A 12238-nucleotide genomic window follows, 5' to 3' on the forward strand; every position below is an offset into this window, starting at 1 on the left:
TTGAAATTGAAAAATCTTGAATTAGATTGTTTTAAGATAAATGGCTTATGTAATTTTTTTTAAATAGCATATAATTGCTTTTACAAGCTTTAGGATTTAATAATCATGGCGTTTATAAACAAACTTGTAACAAAACTAGTTGTATTTTATTTCATATGATATGAACATCTAACGTCTCATACATATTTTTTTATATAAACAATATAAACAATACTAAATGAGATAATACACAAAAATGTGTGCGTATTAATCTTTTTCTGACAAAAAAACCTTAAACATTTCCATTGGATTTTTATTAACCAATAGATATAAACCGTTTATATTGAAACAGTTTATATAAAAAAAAGTTTAAATGAATATATTTCTGATACATTTAAACGATGTACATGTTTTTATGTCAGTATTACATATAAATGAAAGGAGACCAATATGATTATGTTTTTAATAAAAATAACTGAAATCTTTTCAAGAGACAAATGTTTCAATTTATAAAAATTATATTATGACTGTTATATATAACAAAATATCGATTCAAATATTTTTAAAACACGTAAATTCCATAAATTGTTGCCGTGGCTCAAAATCTGAATATTATTTGACATGAAAACAACCATCAAATTGGGTATCAAATAATAATTAGAGAAAAGTCTCTGAGTTTCACAATTTTGGTTTATTTATCAAATTGTCCGATCACACTCGTTATTCGCACGTGGAGATTTTAAGAAATAAATTAAAGCTAGTGCGCACATATGTATCAATTACTAAGAAACATTTTCTATATGTTCCATACACGCACACTCGCACGGTACATATAAGAGCACATTCATTCAAGTGGCAGTTAGTACCTCGTGCTTAAGCTAGTGTCATTGAGGATTGGTCGCATCAATGTCGATTAATATTACGCGTAGCAGATTAAATTTCTTTCTCTGTTTACATTACAGCTAGTTTATATTATAGCCTCTTATGATTATATATCATAGTTCTTCATATATTATACATTTATTTATATTGTAGCTGTTTAATAAGAGTATCTCTAATTTAACTAATTATATTATAATTTCCTATATATATTTATATTATATAGCTGCTTATATTACAACTGTATGTCTTATATTATTAATTATATAGCTGTCGCGTGTGATAGCCATTATGTTACGGTTTTAAAAAGTACTAAAAGAGACAAAGGCCCATATTCTGAACGCACATTTATCGATAAATGCACATATTTACTTTTGAGATGCTATAGTTCACGTTACATATACTATAGCATCTCAGAAATAAATGCGCGCATTTATCGATAAAAGTGCGTTCAGAAAACGGCCAAAGAAAACTATCAACTAGAATAAATCGACCAAACTGATTTATTTTTAAAATTAATTTCACTGATATAGTTTATTTATTAGCGATATTTAGTCTCTTTTTGCATCATTGTCTTAACTGTTATATAAATAGAGAGAGATAATTTCTTTGATCATGACCAGCGACAATCGACATTGATGCAATGGACTGATATTGTGGGACGAACTATTACAAATTTAATCCAGAGAATCCCAAATCATCGTTTTCTTTCTTCCTACATATTACAAAGTTTTTGTATTGCATATCGAATCTTTATATATAAAAAGAATCCAGAAAGATATATTGAATAACGGCGGTGCTTTGAGATAAAAATTTCATTTTTGAAAGAATGAGAACGAGAGAGTCTACGTTTGAAATAAATAAACTAATATTCCTCAGAATCAGTGTTCCAGAAATGAAATCGCGGAATCAAGTGGTTTGAAGTGAAAACAGACAACGCGTTTTCCAACCGTAATCCCGCTCAGTCTTGCTTCTTAGCTTTATCGTCGACACCGTTCGCCGTCACCGATTGCGCGTCTTCTCGCCTGAGCTGCCAGTCGATCACCAGTCGCCCCGTGAGCATGAAGAAGAATACCTGAAACCAATTTTCCAATTTACAGTTACAGCGAAACGCATACAGCGACGATAACGTTGATTAATCACTCACCAGTGCTGGGGCGATCCTCTCGAATTTGTCGTTTACCATGTAGTGAGAATACACGGCCATCAGCATCAAGAGAAGCAGTACTGTGTTCGATAAGTTTTTAACTTTGTCTGAAAACAATTTACAGATGATTACTACAATGGACCAGCTCCGTTTATCGAATACGGCAATTTCTATGGTGCGGCGATTGAAGCTAAGAATTTGTGCGGGATAATAAGTGCGGAGAAGAGTCAGTGTGCGGACTGCGGAATCTGCGGAAATAGAAATTCATCGAATACGAGTCTCTATAAAAATTGGCATTTAATACCTATTTAAGGACTTAGGTGGGCAATCAAAGACCGCAAAACGTTTGTGATAGTAAATGTCTATGATAAGACAATCTCTGGCGTCAAGAATTGATGGGATTGGCGATACGGTATTAACGGCATTACAAAACTGAGAATTTGCAAAACTGATAATTCAGCAGAACAAGTTGTTGCGAAAGGAGGCTATTACGATCAAAGAAGGTGGTTGGTCTTTTGCACCTACGACTTGGAATAATCGCCATGGCGAGGCCGCAGATGATCTCGAGCGAGCCGACGACTCTTCGGTACCACTTGCTGGGTACCTTGAAGTCAAGCGTTCCCGAGAGCGGGAATACTTTTGCATACTTGACATATTCCTTTCTCTGAAACAAAAAAAAAACATAAAAATCCTAATAGCCTTCTTCAGTGAAAATAATAGAAAATAAAAAAAATGAGACTACTTCATTATATTTATTTATTTATTTACTTAATTATACGTCTAGAATTAAATGCATAAAGAATATATAATATTCGCTGATAGATGAATTTAACATATGTCGCGATATCTCTTGTCAAAAATTTAAATAATTGTTCCTTTAAGAAAAATATCAAAAGTAATCTTTTGAATTGCAGTTGGTTAAAAAGTAAGCTTTTTGACGAATCGCGCTGGCAAACAAGGGAAGTGAATAAATAACAAATCGTATATTCTTCGTTTGATTTTAGGTGAACCTTTAGTATAATTCGAGAAAAAGAAAACATAGGTATATGGACATATTTTTTATATATTTATACAGGAAAAATGTTTTCCCGGGTTCTCATTTGAAGCACAGATTCGAGAATTAAGATGTTTGACGCTAAAAGATGTTTGACGTTTTAAAAATTACTCGAATGTGTAGCATACAATTAAATGTCGATAGAGAAAAGAATTATTTCAAATTTTGATGAAAAATACGTCTCATTATTCATCTCTAAAGTGACTGTTACTGAACTCTGTTTTTACTGCACAGTAATTTACATAGTGGCGAAATAATCGGGAGCCCGTTTTGGCAGCCCCAGACAATTCGAGGACTTGAAGAAAGCCTGACTTGTTCTAATACGCGAAGTATATAAATATCATTCGCCAGCGAGTTAGCGAGCTTATTGGCGGTTGACCAAGCAATCTGCACCGATGTTTACCTTAATATCACTTTCGTTGGGCAATGTCGGAGATACTGAAATAGCGGAATGACACACACCGACGGTCCGTGCTTTACGGAATTAAAATGTCATATCAAGCCGTAACACTAAGTACGTAACAGTACGCGAGGTACGTAGCATCATTTCATTAAATCAAGATACAAATATAGAACAAATACATGCCTTTTTGTAAAACAAGATCTACATTTTCTTACGGAATGGTACAAAAAAAGGAAGATCAGCTTTTGATAAAAAGACAAAAGGCTAACAATGAAAGAACACTTTATATTTGCTACAAATAATAATTTTTTATCGATAAATATTTCAGATTTGACAAAAAGTATGCTAATGACCATTGTGCGTTTCCACGTGGCCGTATCAGTGTTCAATCTTTAACACCTGCAGAGCACATATTCTAATACGACTCGGTATACTACTATACGTTATCGAGCGTACGTGTATTTTTATACCGTCTATAACGAGCTGGGTGACACGGTATGTGTCGCACCTTACAATCGACCAGGTTTCAAAAAATTGTATTTTTTTCCTCCTCGATGCCCTTGACCTCATTGTGATAGACTCGTGAGCTGGTTTTCATAATTTGTACGAACTTTTTTTTTCATTTTTATTAACATTTTACGGTGCGTAGTTTGTACTTATAAAATGTAGAGCTTCAGCGTTCTTTTATCTTTTATGTAAACTTTCGTAGACGTCTGGATAAGATCAGGGAAGAATAAAAAGGATAAATAATATAATTTAATAATAAATTAATTAGAAAATTAATTGCAATATTCATGTATCGTCTGACACATGCGCGATTGCCGATACATTTTACTTATTCTGATTCACGCGAGACCAAGTTCAACCGCTTTTTCTTAGACAATCCTAGACATATATCCAAAAATCACTTTATACAGCACCTTTAAGATCGACTTTAACGTGGTTCATCCCTTTGTAAAATTACGTCGTTCGTTTTGAAAAAGAAAAAATTCGGTTAATAAAGTTCGTTGGATCAATCGCGGCCTTTCATCGCGCTTTTCCGAGGAAGAGGCTGTGCGCCCAAACGTTAACCCGATAAACGTAGCGAACCGTGTCATTCGTATTTGCCGTCGAGTTCTTTTTTTTTTTCATCTCTGGAGCGTTAACAATCCGGAAACGAGCACCGTGGGAACGGGGGGCGCCGGGAGCTTCGGCCGACAAGGGGGAAACGCCGTAAGCGCGCGCGCGCGCGCGCGTTATATCGGCGGAACCAAGGGTAGCGGCGGTAAGCTCCGAGCCCACGTAAATGTTACATTACATAACAAAGCCGGGTCGTGACAGACCGGACGTGATACGCGGGGGGGACCTGCACTCGCGGCGTTAGCCACTTTGGCACCGACGTCGACACCGACGTCCGCAAAATTACATAAGACAAGGAGATGACGGACGTGACAATGAATGGCGTCCAGCCTGTCAGTCTGCTAGAGGCGGTCAAATAATTTCTTTTTATGATTTAATTAATTATTAATCATTGGGGTTGTAGGGATTGTAGGAAGGTCCAGATTCTCGAACTCTGACTTGGCGATATTTTTCGCCAATAAATTGCCTTACAGAAATAATCGGCGCGCAGAGTTTGCTGAGTTGAAAAAGGTATACAAAATTCACACAGAAATATAAAATATTATTACCAAGATCCCCAGCCCGATCGGAAATCGCATCTTCTCTAATTGACAATTGTAAGATTCATATTGGTCCAGTTTCGCTTATTATTAATTATATATTATGTCCATTTCTACCAATGTACGTAGATTAACTTTAATCTCGGTTTAACTTACTTTCTATCTTTATCTAACGCTTAAAATTAGAAAAAGATGAAAGGTAAATTGAACCGAGATTAAAGTTAATCTGCGTTGATAGAAATGGACATTAATCAGATAAATTATTTAACAGCATCAATGTTAATAATTTGCTAATCGAGTTATGTTTTGCAGCACTCGTTTGTGGATAAATCGACGAACGACCATTGAGATCTAATTGTGTAAAGAGAAATCTCGATCGATCGGATTAACTGTTGATCCCCGGGCGAAAGTTTGCGCGCGACGCTCGCTGCCAATTATTAATTTTGAATTAATTTAGCAATTATAAGACTACAATTGGGACTACTTGACGCGATAAAAGCAGTACTAATTTCAGCGACTAAATCGTTTCTCGTCCGTCGACCTCAACGCTGTTAAACGTAACGACGCATAACGATATTAATCCTGTTAAACGTAACGACATTAAATTGAATCAGTTGCTAATTCCGACGGATATTGAACCGCAGCGGACGGTAACTTCATCAGCTTCGCGTCTCGTTGGAACCTGTCAGTTCGCCATTGCTAAACCTAATGGTAATTTCAACCATGACTATATAAACAGTCAATTTTGACTATAAATTCGATCCATTTATCGAGTCGCTGAAATCGCCGGTTTATCGTTCCTGCGTGTATAGTCGCTGGATATATTATCTCGTTTAAATGTAATTTAATCGCACAGGCAAAAAGGAGCGATCGATTCGTCGGTCGCGAGGAAGCGAACTTACCAGGTCCTTGTGCAGGTCCTTGCTGATGTGCGACGTCAGCTTCATCGTGCCGACGAAGACGAAGAATATGCCGAGGAGCACCGAGAGCGACTTGAGCACTATCGAGCCCATCTTGACAGCCTAGGTATATCGGTATATCGCGTATTCGCGTGGGAAACTGCGAAAACGCCGCCGATCGATCGGAGTTCGCCGGAAGCGAGCGCGGCGCGGACGGCCGCGACTGAGCGCGGATCACGCTCTCGGCGGCCTCGGCGCGGCGGAGGACCGGCGCGGCGGCGGCAGCGACGGCGGCGAGGGCGCGTCTAGGGGCACATGCTCGGCGTCGAGCGTCGGCGAGTTTAAGCGGCCGCGGCGACGACGGCGACAGCGACGGCGACGACGTCCATGGCGCGGATCATCCCGATGTCCTCTGGGCTCTGAGGCCGGAGCGCGGCGCACGGACGACGTCCCTCTCCCCCCCCCCCCCCCCCCCGAGCCCCGAGGTGACGTCGCGGCGGACGCGCGCGTATCGGCGTCGTCGGCGTCGTCGCGCCGGCTATTTTCTGATCGATAACGGCGACGCCGCGGCCGCTTCGCTTCTCTTCTCTTCCGCGCCAATCGATGTTGGATGCTCCCCCTCGCTCGGGGGGGTCGATCATGAATCTTGAAGAGAAATGAAAATTACGATCTAGTAAATCTGTTTACTTTTGTAATTTTTATTTTCACCTTTTTTTCAAGATACATGATCGACCCCTAGGCCGATTTCGACCGAGCTCCGATTAACCCGACATGTTGACTACCATCACTGTAAATTAGGTAACTTTGCTACCGACACCAATTTAATATCAACATTTTATATCGTTTAATAATAGTTACTTAACTATATTTATTCCTCATCTCAAACTGAATAAAATTTTATCTTCTCCTCCAAAAAATCGATTCGGTGAGTAGCTGGTCCGTAGATCCATCCGTAGATCACCACAACTACGAGTTATCCGGCGGTCAATGTGTTAATCACAGATTAATTTGTCGGGTAACGCTCGTATCATTAATAATAATAGCTTAATAACTTTATTGTAGGAGAAGAGAAGTGTAGAAGAGATGAAATGTTGTACATGAAAGTGAATATAGTAAATAGTAAAAAGTAGCACCAAGATGAGGCATTAGCAATGATGCTGCTTCAAACTTTATTAAACCTATATCTTTAATGTAATTAATGTAACAATAAAATAATATTAATAATGACAAATTGTATGTATAAATAGATGATTTTGTATTAATAATATGCAAAGATGATCATAAGCGCCAATATATAAATATATACATACATATACAGAGATGTATGGAGTCGTAGAATAAATAATACCTAATTAGCAATTGAAGAAAATATTAAGAAATATCAGTAAAAAGTTTATGAGGATACCATGCTTGTGCCAAGAATGTAGAAAATGCAAAGAGTAAGACAGGTACCGTTACTGAATCAAAAGCGAGAAGCAATATAGTGAGAAGTGACTGATCTGAAAATAGATACAGAGGAGAAGCGCAAATATGAATAGATAATAAATTAAAGTATTTTATTGCGGCATGTGCAAAGACAAGCTAGAATTCATTCTATCAACATGGATAAAATTAATCTGAGTTAATCGGAGCTTGGTCGAAGTCATTTTATTACGTGACGACCCAGCAGAGTGTGATGTACCGAATTTTCGGATAAGCGCAAACAAATAGAAAAAGATACTTTATGATAAAAACAAATTATGATTTCCCGTAGGGAATATAACGGTACATTTTACTCCTGTCTTCGGCTCCAAATATATTTCCTTTACTTTTATCCACTCGAGTCATTGTTTTATCTCTAACTAAATTAAATTCACTTACGCATCGTCTCGTCTGAAGAAAAGTGAACGAAAGATTAAAGCTTAAGACAAGAAACTTAACTGAAAAATATCATACCATTTTGCACGACGACATTTTCCAACTGTTTCTGTGTTCTCAACTTCTCGCTCTTATGAATCCAGCTTTATTAATACACCTCTTATAAGCGTAAGAACTGTACAATGATTATTTACATGTTGTTTTTGCAGTCACTCGCGATGTCTTGCAGGCACGCGGCTTCAAAGTAGAATCGTTGTCGTTACAATTTTTAATGACAGAAGACGTTTTCGCTGTGTTCGTGTTCATCAGGACGGTCATAGACGCGTTACTGTCGCTCAGTGTCACGGCTTTTCGACGATGCGAAATTAATATCCCTTTGCTCTGCTGGTCTTTTTTATTCTTCACTGTAGACGACACTGTCCTGTTAACACTATTAACCGATTGAACATTGATTGTTTTTTCCGCTTTCGTTTCCTTTGACGTTGTTGTTGTTGTTGTTTCCGGAACAGCTTCACCACATTCCGACTTCAAAGGCGACTTTTTCGTTGCACCGAGATCCGAGACATCGATAGAAGGACTCTGAACATAATTATGATCGTTGAGGCACGTTTCGACGTTGCTCTTACTTGACATTTGATGAAAAGTTTCGCTTTCGATTGGTGCTTGACTTTTATCTCTATCCTCAATATCACAATTAAGCACAGCCTCCACTTTTGCAACAACTTTAGCGGTAGAAGTTTTTAATTCATCGCCATCAATTTTATGGATACTGTTATCAATATTAAAATTATTCACCTCTGTGATTTCAACGACACTTTCAATATTGGGATTGTCTATTTCCTCCTTTTTAGTAGCACTTTCGAATTGATTACTAGAATCATCTAACTCTTTGATTTTAGTGACACTTTCAATATCAGCAGTCATCTCTTTGATTTTAGCAGATTCAGCAGTTTCTGTAATAGCAATTTCAGTAACAGCAGTTTCGATAACGGCAGTTTCAGTAACAGCAGTTTCAGTAACGGCAGTTTCAGTAACAACAGTTTCAGTAATAGTGTCAATAATAAAATCCTTTGATGTTTTATCAGCGTCATTTTTATCATTACCGTCAATATCACTGTCGTGCACTTGTTCAATTGCTCCAATATTCTGAGCAACAGAATCCATTAAATCTTTATTAATATGAGATTTGCATGTGTCTTCATTTTTTCTACAATTATATATTTCATCATTTTTGCTAGAACTTAATTGAATTACTTCTCCGCAATCTTTCAAATTTTGTTGCAGATATGGCGCTACTTCAATTTCTTTTGTACTAATATCCGCCACTTCCAGTTGGTTTGTACTATTTACATCATTTTTAAATCGTATCGATTTATCATCTATGAATACACTTACAGAAATATCTTCATTTTTATCTTCAACTGAAACGCTCTTTACATTATTTTCTTCCATTTTATTATCTTTAGATATTTTTATAGAATTATTTTTATTCTCAGGACTGTCTAAAATTTCGCCTTCTTCCAAATCTTTCATTGCGACACATACGGATGTGTTTTCTATCGAATTTTTAGATTTGATCTTTGATTCGTTTTTCTCTTTGTGTTCAATAATTTTCCCAGCACTATTTGTTCGACTAGAAGACTTTCGGGAATTAGTTTCTGCTGCAGCTTTATTACTTTCGTGTAATTTTTTATCATTTAAAACATTTTCTTTTTCCTTTTTTATTCTGTGATTTTCGTACTTCTTATTCTTATACGAGCTACTGCTTTCTCTGTCTTCAACGTCACTCGAGTATCTGGATCTGTCCCGTAGAACGTCACGTTCTCCACGCCTATATCTCGTTTTCCCGTCACTTTCCTCGCTCTCGTAGTTTTTCTTTAATCTCTCGTTTTTGTATCGGCTATCGTATATATAATCATCATACTTCTTTTCTCTATATGTCCTACTGGATCTTTCACGTAAACGATGACTACTCGAACTCTCATAATCGCTCCTGCTTCTAGAGTAGCTTCTTCTTCTAGGCGGACTATGTCTGTGACCATACTCATTCTTCTTATAACTATTATTAAATCTTTCTGAAACATAATTTGACGTCCGAGAATTTCTTAAACTATCAACAAGATCGTTCTTGACATTGGAACTGTCGTGATCCTTTGTTGAATTATTTTTCGAATCACTTCTCCATCCATTTGTACAACTTCGATCCTGTTTCGTGTCTCGATACTCGGAAGAGGCTCTACGTCCAGTACAAAATGGAACTTCTTTTTTAAAAGAATGTCCTGCATTCGGCCGATTTTCGAATTTTACGGGACCATCTTTGTTCTCGTATTGCGCAGAATTGTCTGTTACAGCATACCGTGTAAGGTAATTGTAATCGGTTTCTTCGGTCGTAGTTTTATCTTCATTATTTTCAATTTTTAAACGCTTACGTCTGCGTGTATCATCCTCTTCATTCGTCCTTTTCTTTTTGTACGATTCTCTGTCGGGGGGTTCTGCAACAAGATTATTTTGTAATAAATTACTATATTTTCAAACTAACGAGTATATTACTCGTGTTTTACTTAATGTCTAAGTATGAATTCTAAAATTTGCATACTTTCTTCAAGATACTTAACAAGTATGATATATATTTTAATATGAAGGTATACAGAATTTTTTAATGTTAGATAAAAAGTTATATAACAATTAAAAAACTGTTTTATAATTCTATACAAGCTTACACGATACATGTATACAATCGCATAAAAAGTAAAGTTTACGCTACCTGAATTAGAACATCGTTCGATATTAGATTCATTGTTGTCGTTTGTACCGAATTGAGATCCAATCTCCTTATCGTTTTCCACAACGTTGTTTTCAGGAATATCTGCTGATTTAACTTCCACACCAAGCTTTAATATTGCCTTTTGCTTTTTCTCCTCCTCTTCATTCTCCATAAGTCTTTTTTGTAATCTTTCCCCAAACAATGTGGGTATCCGGTTAACATCAGTCTGTGGCTTCCTACTTTTATAGTCGTCGTGATGGAATTGAATTTCATGCGATTCAGTTTCACTTTCCTGTGAATGCGTCGAGGGAACATTCTCATACTTTGCAGTATGTTGACGCGGTAATCTATGAGTAGAAGAACCTGAAGCTTCACTCCTGTTGCTCCTTCTAAAGGTTACATCGTCCAACCTGTAAACATTTTGATAACATTAGAAACAGAAACGTTTGTCAATATTACAATTTATAAAATTCATACTGTTTCCTGAGGTCATTTATCATCTTATCCTTCCGTGAAATTTCAGCTTTTGCAGTTTTGAGTAAGGAAGACAGATTCTTCTCCAAATTTGCCTTAATTTTCTGAATATTTTCGAATTTGCTCACGAGTAAACTAAGCTCTTTCTTCAATTCCTTGCAGTTACAATCTTGGTCCTTGATAACAATTTAAAAGCATCAACTTATTATTTCATAGATTTTACATCAGTGGCATACGTAACTTGTCAGTAAGTAAAAACTTCTTTCTTATAAATTATTATTGCATACACAACTGACTAGATTAAATTGAAGTATCTAATCTTTATTCATTTGAACGAAATAATTTGTAGAGCGCACAGTTACGTATATAATATTTACGTACATTAAAGATAATCTTAAATTTGATATAAAATAATATTCTACGAGTTTAAAGGAATTCTTAAGTATATCTTATTGTGCTTAAACTTTCGTATTTTACGCAGTTTGTAAACAAATAACAAATAAAAAAACTATTTAAAAATGCATATTCCACAAAACAATGATAGCAAACAAACCAACAAAATGATGAAAAATTCTCTCACGTAATTAAACAATGCATTTAACAAATACGATAGATTTTAACACGAATATCAAGAACAATTCGCACAATCGAGAAATATAATTCCAAAGTGACAGAACACGCGAATACAATTTCATAGCGCGCGCGGGAAACGCTTTATAGGTTATATCGGCATGCGTGCAGGTTATGTCACTTATCGAACTAGAATTGGGAGCACAATTGCATTCTTTAACAAGTAATACAAGCACGAACTAGCCTATACTACTTCGTATCCTTTATATATTCTATATTCTTCTAAAATCAAAGGCTATTTATCTTCGTACGCAAGTGCAACATGAGTCGCGCAACGACAAAGTCACGCTAACCAGAAATAGAATTTTCGTCGGTGACTCTCACATTTTTCACGGGATTCAAATCGAGACTCGGTAAATCCGCATAAATATCGACGTCATCCTCCATTTTCCGCGATTATTTATCATAACCAGGCGGTCGTAACACCACCGCCGCGTGCCATCGCTGAAACTATCACAAGATCGCAGCTGACCACAGCTGTTTCCAGTTATTGC

The 12238-nt window shown here is 36.6% G+C and overlaps 2 protein-coding genes and 1 long non-coding RNA gene across 5 annotated transcripts; all 3 read right to left on the reverse strand.

Moving 5' to 3' along the window:
• Positions 1 to 651: 651 nt before the first annotated feature.
• LOC139771556 (novel acetylcholine receptor chaperone) lies at positions 652 to 6452 on the reverse strand. 2 transcript variants are annotated; one of them, XM_071704423.1, is made up of 4 exons: positions 6023 to 6452; positions 2498 to 2669; positions 2006 to 2112; positions 652 to 1933 (listed from the first exon to the last, which is right to left on the reverse strand). In XM_071704423.1, the coding sequence occupies exons 1-4, from the start codon at positions 6131 to 6133 to the stop codon at positions 1820 to 1822; spliced, it is 504 nt and encodes a 167-aa protein (XP_071560524.1). In that variant the 5' UTR covers positions 6134 to 6452; the 3' UTR covers positions 652 to 1819. The 2 variants fall into 2 exon arrangements, with proteins under 2 accessions (XP_071560524.1, XP_071560525.1); XM_071704424.1 differs by having other exon boundaries at positions 2531 to 2669; positions 6023 to 6451.
• Positions 3728 to 4885, reverse strand: LOC139771558 (uncharacterized). Its single transcript, XR_011717923.1, has 2 exons — positions 4383 to 4885; positions 3728 to 4175 (listed from the first exon to the last, which is right to left on the reverse strand). It is a non-coding gene; the product is annotated as an uncharacterized lncRNA (long non-coding RNA).
• A 1552-nt stretch (positions 6453 to 8004) lies between the features above and the next one.
• On the reverse strand, positions 8005 to 12209 carry Flash (FLICE-associated huge protein). Of its 2 annotated transcripts, none has more exons than XM_071704410.1 (4): positions 12069 to 12209; positions 11118 to 11290; positions 10641 to 11050; positions 8005 to 10368 (listed from the first exon to the last, which is right to left on the reverse strand). In XM_071704410.1, exons 1-4 carry the CDS (start codon positions 12129 to 12131, stop codon positions 8063 to 8065), a joined length of 2952 nt encoding a protein of 983 aa, XP_071560511.1. In that variant the 5' UTR covers positions 12132 to 12209; the 3' UTR covers positions 8005 to 8062. The 2 variants fall into 2 exon arrangements, with proteins under 2 accessions (XP_071560511.1, XP_071560512.1); XM_071704411.1 differs by having other exon boundaries at positions 12038 to 12178.
• Between the last annotated feature and the right edge of the window lie 29 nt (positions 12210 to 12238).

The sequence above is a fragment of the Temnothorax nylanderi genome, unplaced genomic scaffold (assembly GCF_030848795.1).
Source record: "Temnothorax nylanderi isolate EJ_2023f unplaced genomic scaffold, tnyl_v1.0 TNYL_tig0041_pilon, whole genome shotgun sequence".
Classification (NCBI taxonomy): domain Eukaryota; kingdom Metazoa; phylum Arthropoda; class Insecta; order Hymenoptera; family Formicidae; genus Temnothorax; species Temnothorax nylanderi.

What these genes read in the sequence shown, in the direction of transcription:
- LOC139771556 (XM_071704423.1), bottom strand. Translation starts at nt 6,133, where the DNA reads ATGGGCTCGATAGTGCTCAAGTCGCTCTCGGTGCTCCTCGGCATATTC. An exon ending in AGGACCTGCACAAGGACCTG is followed by an intron (nt 2,670 to 6,022) that starts GTAAGTTCGCTT and finishes TTTTTGTTTCAG; the next exon opens with AGAAAGGAATATGTCAAGTA. An exon ending in ACCAACCACCTTCTTTGATC is followed by an intron (nt 2,113 to 2,497) that starts GTAATAGCCTCC and finishes AATTGTTTTCAG; the next exon opens with ACAAAGTTAAAAACTTATCG.
- Flash (XM_071704410.1), bottom strand. Translation starts at nt 12,131, where the DNA reads ATGGAGGATGACGTCGATATTTATGCGGATTTACCGAGTCTCGATTTG. An exon ending in ATAAATGACCTCAGGAAACA is followed by an intron (nt 11,051 to 11,117) that starts GTATGAATTTTA and finishes AAATGTTTACAG; the next exon opens with GTTGGACGATGTAACCTTTA. An exon ending in CGAACGATGTTCTAATTCAG is followed by an intron (nt 10,369 to 10,640) that starts GTAGCGTAAACT and finishes ATCTTGTTGCAG; the next exon opens with AACCCCCCGACAGAGAATCG.